Below are 8,489 nucleotides of genomic sequence, written 5' to 3'. Positions count from 1 at the left end.
TCAGCCGTTGATTTTGTAAAATTTTAATTGAAAGGAATATATACTGTTGTGCGCCGAAAGATACATATTCCTATTTTGACTAATATCTACCAAGAATAATAATAACAATAAATAAGTACATGATAATAATATGAGAGCATCTAAAAAGAAAAGAAGAGTATGAGGCATGCATTGCATCTGAATAATTATTGAACCAGTTAGGGTGGGCATATGCTTACAAGGACCCAGCACTAAAAAGCCAAATGCTGATGCTCATCCACACCAGAATACATTTAACATAGATTAAAAAGTACCAGAGCAAAAATAGTGCTTTTCTTTTTCTTTTTCTTTTTTTTTGATGATCTATGGAGACAAGAAATAAACAGGGAAAAAGAAGCACCATAGACCCCTTACCTACCATTTGTAGCATATGAATGAAATATTCTTGGATTTAGAACCAATTTGGTAGGGATGCAAATGGATCGGGATTGATGGAGTTCATGCGCTATCTATTCTGAATGGAGAGATAAGTAGGAACTAGAAAGGCGACAATAACAAAAAAAAAAAAAAAATTCATCTCACATATCTTTACCATTCTAATAAAAAAATGAAGCGAAAGGTATAGAAAACCTATTTCTTCCTTTGATTTCACCTTCAATCTGCAAAAAATTCGCTAACCCTGACTCCTACCGAATGGAGCGAAAAATCGGATGGGACTTGGAAGGTGGGAGAACCCTCTAGTCTCCGAATCCGTCCCATTTCGTATTTCTACTATTTAGTCTTATGCTTTTGCAACAGAACTACCAAATTATGAAATGATTAAATTTTTAATTTTTATAATTACAGCAGTTGTTTTAAAAGTCATTTTAATTGCCTCTCCGCTGTCTCATTTATAAAACTGATCATGTCAGTCCTAGAGACTATTTGGTTTCAATCTTTCACACAGTACTATAATAATAAAAAGAAAAGTTTCAAATTAGTAATTGTTCTTCTAGTGCTTAAATTGGAGAAGCAAAAAAACTTAAACAGATATTCGAACTCCCAACCTAATAGATAATGTTTTATCTGAATTTTTTTTCTGATCACTGTAATTACTAAAAAAAATTATATACCAAGTAACTGAAAATTTTGTCTTTTAATAAAGAAGCTATTTCAAACCCCACACACACTCACTCTCTCTCTCTCTCTCTATCTCAGCAATACTCTTCACATGGGTTTTTTTGGACAGTTCTGTCCTAAAAGCTGCAAGGACACATCATCCAGAAAAAGCTAAAGATGGTTCACCTCCCAAGGACACACACTAAAGACAGTGGTGCACAACTATGGTTGGTAAAACATAATAATAAATCATAAATCATGCACATGTAATACATCTCTCTTAATTATTAATAGTTCACAAAGTTATACACTATTTAGTAAAATTTTTTAATTTATTACTGTTATGTGCCGAAGTTTCCCGACCCTGGACCTAGTCAACGATCCTCCTCTGGGAACGCGTCGGGATGCGAAACAATTGCGAGTAGTGACCCTCGAAGTTTGCGCTCTTCGGCAGATCAAGCGATTCGGCTGACGAGGGATCGAGCCAGCCGGGTTCGAAAACCACTACTATAGAATCGGTTCGGCTGGAGGAGCCGAATGTATGAACTGTGTAGGGATGAATGTCGGCAGAAGAGCCGAATGAAAAAGTTACACAGTAAACTGGTCGACTGAAAGAACCGAATAAATGAAATACACAACGACTGGTCGGTTGAAAGAGCCGAATAAATGAAATACACAATGACTGGTCGGCTGAAAGAGCCGAATGCCTTTATATAATAATAAAAAGAGTGTGCCCGAAGGTCATACAGACTCAGAAATATAGTTTACAACAGAGTGATACCCGTGGGGCAGACAGACTCTGCAAATGTAGTCTATAACGGAGTGATGCCTGTAGGGCAGACAGACTCCAGGGTTCTACTTAGCGAACTACTCCTTGGAAAGCAGTAAATGCGGAAAATAAAAAGATTACATTTAGGCTACTCCTAGAAAAGCGATAAAATGCAGAGAAAATAAGGATGGTCTTTTGTGCGCAGGGACAAAGACCTTTATTGCAAGCTTCAAAGTTACTATTTATAGCCCACATTATTAGTTAGTTGAAAGTAATTGGGGGAAGTGGTTGTAACCATGATCGTAGAAGTTATACTAACTCCTCATGGAAGTTATGCTAACTCCTCATGAAAGTTATGCCACAATCTTCAACTTTTCTCGTCTTCTTGTCCTTCAGGCACCTTATTGCCGATTTCTGGTGTACTACGTGTCTTTATTGGCTCATACGTGGGTTAGGTCGGTTCAATTTTGGTATCAATAATTATAATCAAATTTCACAGTACTATTTAGTTGATTGAATGGTCGTGTGTTTCTGGCGTGATAGTAATACGTAAGAATTATAGCCGATAAAATGGTTATAATTAGAAAGCCATATTGCAATCATATCAATAAAGCAAGAGTTTTTGGTCAATCAAATTGGAGTATAAATCTTAAGTTCAATAATTTATAAGATATACGCTACAAATTGTAATAAATAAAATTAGAAAAACTTTAAATACCATCACTATGGTTTCACATTTTTTCACTTTAGTATCCTGTAATTTAAAGTGTATCAATTTAGTACCCTGTGGTTTCACACTTTCTCGTTTTAGCATCCTGTGGTTTAAAGTGCATCAATTTAGTACCATATGGTTTTATTTTTCTCTTTTCGTCAGCTCTGTTAATATTTCGTTAAATTATATACAAAAAATTTTAGATACCCTACTTAGATTTATCGAATGTTTACTTTAGTACCCTTTAGTTTTAACTTTGTCATTGATTGTTTTTTCCTCCGATAATATGCCGTTAAATTATATACAAAAAACTTTAGATATCCAACCGAGGTTTATCAAATATTCACTTTAGTACCCTTTAATTTTAACTTTTTCACTGATTTAACGAAAAAAACTAATGAAATGAATAATAAAAAGAGAAAAATAAAACTATAGCGTATTAACTTGATACACTTTAAATCACATGGTACTAAAGTGAGAAAGTGCGAAACCACAGAGACTAACTTGATATATTTTAAACCATAATGTACTAAAGTGAGAAAGTGTGAAACCACGTGGGGTATTTGAAGTTTACCCAATAAAATTTAAAGAAAAAAAAATATCACCCTCATAGTAGGAGGACCAAAAAGTGCAATTTACCCTTATATAATGCACCAAGAGGTTCCAAACCAAACTTTAAACACACACATACACACACACCCTCTCTCTCCAATTTTTGATTAAAAGCTCTCTCTCTCTCTCTCTCTCTCTCTCTCTCTCTCTCTCTCTCTCTCTCCTCCTTAGACTTAATTAGTTCATGGATGTTTTAATGCTCATTGTGCTCATGTACTCTGCCACCTTTGGTGGTTCAGGTAATAAGCAGCTCTTTTTTTCTTTTTTCCTTTTTCTTTTCTGTTTTCTGAAGGTATTGTTTCCATTTTGCATGTCTAGAAATACAGAAGAAGTAGATCTTACCTTCTTTTTTTTTTTTGAATACTTCAGAATTTCTTTTTTCTTCTTTCTTTTTCCTATCTAGAGTTTGGATGTTGTTGCAGTATCCATAATCTTCTTTACCACTCTGCAATTTAGAGCTATTGTTTTGTCCCCCAAAAAAAAAAGTTTGCAAAATCTGCAAAATCTCTACTCCTTTTTTCACACCTGTTGGCTTTTTTTGCTCCTCCCTGCTTAATCTTTCTTTCTTGCTTTCTTTGTTAAAAAAAACAAAAAGAAAATACAAACCCACTGAATTTTCAGAACAATCTACACTTGTTGCACGGAGACTTGGAGATGAGTTTTTTTTTTTAATCATGAAATTGTACTGTTTCAGATGTGCATAGTTCTTTCAAATTGGCTAAATTTTTTATGAATTTAAAGTACTTTTGCTAATGTTATTTTTGGATAGTTTTCCACTAGATCTGGGTACTATAGAAACGAGCAGGAGGTTCTGAGTTCGAATTTGTTTAGACCCTAGGCTTATTTAGTTCCTTTCATTTACAGTGTTTTGTTTTCTTATGCATCTTGGATCTGTCAAAAACTTTGTGAGTCTCAGATGTGCTAGTTGGGGTTAAATATATAACATATTATAACACAGACTCAGATGTATTGTTTTATATAATTCAGCAATAGTTATTTCATTTAAAATATATATTAAATATGTAAAGATTAACAACGCATTAAAATTTTTGAAATCCAAGAATCGTTGCTTGACTTAAATCAAAGATTGGGTTGCTGATTCAAAATGGTCTATAGTTCAGATAAGTTTTATACATTTTTATCTACTTTATAGTAAGTTACTTTATTTTGAAGGTGTTTGGTTTTCATGTATTTTTTTTGTAAAGCTCATGATAAAAGTAGTAATTTAGAGAATTACAAAAGAAAGTGCTGCAGCCTCCTTTTTTTGTTTTACTCCAAAATTACAAAAAGAAAAGTGCCTCAAATGGTGTATTTTGTAATTCTTAAAACTATTTTCAAATGTCCATCTATAAACTATTTTGCAGTTCTTATTTCTACTTATCTTATTAACCTTTTTTTTGCTAAAACCCGAAGGATTTTATAAATCCTATAATAAATGAGGTGTAAAATTTACATCTATATATAGGTGTACAGGTAAAATTTTCCTTCGTAAAAAAAAAAAAAAAAAAAAAAAAAACCTTGGCATTCCAGAAACACTAGAGTAATAAGTTATCCCGATTTTATAATGTTGCCGATCGACCAGTATAAACATCAACAACTTCGAATATCACACATTGATCGATCAAATAGAGATTCAGCAACTAAAAGAAAGATCGATTCTTTGGGATTCTTCCTTTCTTCAAACGGAACGAACAGAGATAGAATCAGATCGATTTCCGAAATGCCTTTTTGGAATTTGGTATATAAACTGATGTAATTTTTTTTTTCATTTTTTGGTGTGGAAGATGCTGCATGGTGTGTTTGCAACTCAGATCAGAGCACACCTGCTCTGCAGAAGACAATAGACTATGCTTGTGGAGCTGGGGCAGACTGCACACCCATTCTGCAAAATGGGGCATGTTATGAGCCCAACACTGTGGCTGCCCACTGCTCTTATGCTGCAAACAGCTATTACCAGAGGAAGGGGCAGGCTCTGGGGGCCTGTGACTTCTCTGGAACTGCCACTCTCACCTCCGCAGACCCAAGTAAGTCTGAACAGATCTTTTAGATCTTTTTCTATTCCGAGAAGTAGTAATCAGACGTTTGGCAAAAAATTTAATACGGTAGAAAAATAGAAACGAGCTTTTCAATATTAAAGGCTGGTTTGGCTAGGTGGAGTTTTGAATAGAGCTGTTTGAATAAGCACTTACAATTATTTTATATTTTTTTTATTATTACTCGAAATGATTAGCTTTGCTGACGCTTACTCATTGGTTCTTCCCTTTTTTGGATTAAAAGTATTTTTGAATGCCAAACACTTCTTAACTAATTTTCTAGTAGAGAAATAGTTTTAGGAGGTAGAACAAACAAACTCCGATTTGATTCTTATGTCCACTTAAATCTTCTGTGCAGGTGGACCTGGTTGCACCTTTCCAGCATCTCCCAGGTTAATATCCAAATCCTTTTTTTGTCCCCTTAAATTCTCCTAGTTGGTAAATTTTTATCCTAAATTTTTTATGAACTATATATAGTTTTTCTTCTGCTAAAATACAAAAAAAAATTTCTCTCAAAAAAAAATACAAAAAAAATTTCTGTAAATATGCGGTAGTATCTGATAAAGCACTGTATTAGAAGATGTATTATATATAATTCTGTTCAGCAAGTGGTACCTTCACATTGGACTCTTATAATTTTGAGAGCACAATATACCGTCCATATCTACCACAATTGACTAAAAAACTAATGATTGATGTTAAATATAAATATCAAATACATCGTTTTCTAGTAGTTTTAGTTTTCGCAAAACAACAGTTATTTTATATAATGTAATATAATATTACAGCAGGACATTCTAAGTTCGAATTCCGTGAAGCACGTCTTCAATCTAGCAAAAAAGTTTGAGCCCACACACACATGAGAATCCGATCAAGCACATTTTGGGTTTATCAAAAAATTTCGAGTCCATACGTGAATAAGACTGATAGCTTAGAGCCGGTTCGCTTTTTATAAAATGGATGAAAAAAGAAAACTGAGAACAAATTTTTCTAGTTTCTTTTACCATTTTGGTTTCAAGAAAAACTAGTTTTATTTTATTTTATTTTTTTCAGATTTCATGAAAAGAATATTATTTTCTTTTTCCCATTGAAAAAGAAAATTTTTCATAATCTTTTTTATTTTTTTGTCATACTTTTCTTAGCAATCGAATGATCCCTTAAGCTTTTGAAGAATAATATTTTTTTTTCATATAATTTAGCGGTTCGTACACGAGATCCCTGATTCAAAATCTAGTTATTTTATATTTCTATTTACGAGCATGTCAGATTAAAGCAGAAGCTGAAACCAAGCAAAACATGCATTAATTTTTTCCCTATTCTTTTTTTTTGTGTGTGTGTGTGTGTGTGTGTGTTGTTTGCTGTTTCAGTGCTGCAGGGACATCAACCAGCAGCAGCAGCACTACCCCAACAACTGCCCCAGGCAGCACCACCCCAGCCGGCAGCAGCACTCCCACCACACCCACCACCACATTCACCCCAACTGCTGGAGGAGGAGGAAGTGGCACAGCCGGCAGCACTGGAGGAGGGGGGATTCTTGGAGGATTGGGCCCCGCAGGCACCACCACCAGCATTGATGGCACCGGCAGTGATGGAGGTCTGCCTCCAAACCCTACTACTGCTGGCTTCATCTTCCTCTCTCTTATAACCACCTTCCTCTCTCTCTCATCCTTCCTCTTCTTCTAATTATATATTTGCTCTCTAATTGTATGGAAATCCATTCTTTTTTCTTTTTTTTCTCTGTGTTATAATGTATAAAGACTTTCTGAGCTTTATTAAATAGTTTATGGACCGCTCTTCTCAATCGTGGTTGCTAATTATACAGTCGTTTTGACTGTTTGAATTGCATATAATCTTAAAAAGTTTATATATTAGAGAGAACAGAGTTACTGTGCTATTAAGAGCACAGCAGTCCTTATACTCTTAACTTTTTAATTATTCATCAATTTTGATGAATAGTTAGGCTAAAAAAAAGAAGAGAATTAATTTGAAAGAAATTGAATGTCTCAGTCTCTCTTCTTTTTAAATCTCTCCCTAATTTTTCTTTTTTTTTTCATTGTAACTACTCATCAAAATTGATAGGTGGTTAAAAAGTTAGGAGCACAAGGGCTGCTCTGCTTCTAATAACACAGTAGCCCTGCGCTCTCTCTCTCTCTCTCTCTCTCAATCTCTATATATATTTTTTCTATTTTAAAGCATGAAAAAACAAGAAAAATCATATGATTGGTTCCTCCTATTCTTTGTTCCAATGCTTAACTATCACAATAAAAAAATATTTTTTTTTATTTTACAATTTTATAAAATTAGAGAGCATTTATGCAAATATGTACCAGTTGGAACTTTTGAAGGGACATATTTGTGAGGCTAAAAATATCATTTCATGAACTTAATGTTAAAAAAAAAACAATTCTCTAACGGATCCTAACTATAGGGACACATATGAAAATATTAAAACTTTTGCAGCGATAACATCTGAAAGTTGAACCTTACGGGATATATCTACAATTCACCATGTTTACAAGGACCTATATGCAATTAACCCATTATATAATTATGCTACTATACTGTCGATAGTAGAAAGCACTTGGTGCTATTGAGTTTTCGGCCGTTGGATGAAAGAATGTGCAGTTAGGATGATAGTGGTTCCCTAGGGATTAGTATATATAAAAAGTTTGGCTAATCTACTATCGATAATACCAAACTCCTGGTGCTATCGAGTTTTCTATCGTTAGATTTACTCTTTTATCATTTCTATCCGTTAGATTATACTATTCAACCAACCACTCACTCAACCTTAGAGAACCACTATCATTCTAACTACACATCGTTTGATCAACGACCGAAAATTTGATAGTATCAACTATCAAGCGCACTACTATCGACAGTACAGTAACATAATTATATATATATATATATATATATATATATATATATATATATATATATATATATATACTGTGTTTTTTAAGCCAACAATCTCCCCAATATCTATGCAAATTCATAGCATACGGGAATTAAATCTATAACCTTTGGTTTTGATACCAGTTGTTGCATATATCAATGGTACTAACCATGAAATCTAAAAGCTCGAGCTGTTAAAACTAATTCACTTAAATCATACAGACATAGTGCGCACGTGTCTCAATTATGACTCGATTCAACTAACATTCCGCCACTTCGAATATGACTCAATACAACCTGATCTCCCGCTATTTCGAATGTAACTTAATCCAACCTAGTCTGCCGCGACAAGACAATATGCCGGCCCCTTTAAGCCAATATTGGTATC

The 8,489-nt window shown here is 33.8% G+C and overlaps 1 protein-coding gene across 1 annotated transcript; it reads left to right on the top strand.

The window, feature by feature from the left end:
- Positions 3,253 to 7,004, top strand: LOC109718937 (PLASMODESMATA CALLOSE-BINDING PROTEIN 3-like). The gene is made up of 5 exons (XM_020245433.1): positions 3,253 to 3,284; positions 3,317 to 3,409; positions 4,955 to 5,194; positions 5,562 to 5,595; positions 6,571 to 7,004. Exons 2-5 carry the CDS (start codon positions 3,355 to 3,357, stop codon positions 6,884 to 6,886), a joined length of 645 nt encoding a protein of 214 aa, XP_020101022.1. The 5' UTR covers positions 3,253 to 3,284; positions 3,317 to 3,354; the 3' UTR covers positions 6,887 to 7,004.

Source organism: Ananas comosus, linkage group 12, assembly GCF_001540865.1.
Source record: "Ananas comosus cultivar F153 linkage group 12, ASM154086v1, whole genome shotgun sequence".
Taxonomy (NCBI): domain Eukaryota; kingdom Viridiplantae; phylum Streptophyta; class Magnoliopsida; order Poales; family Bromeliaceae; genus Ananas; species Ananas comosus.
This window is presented reverse-complemented; position numbering and strand designations above follow the sequence as displayed.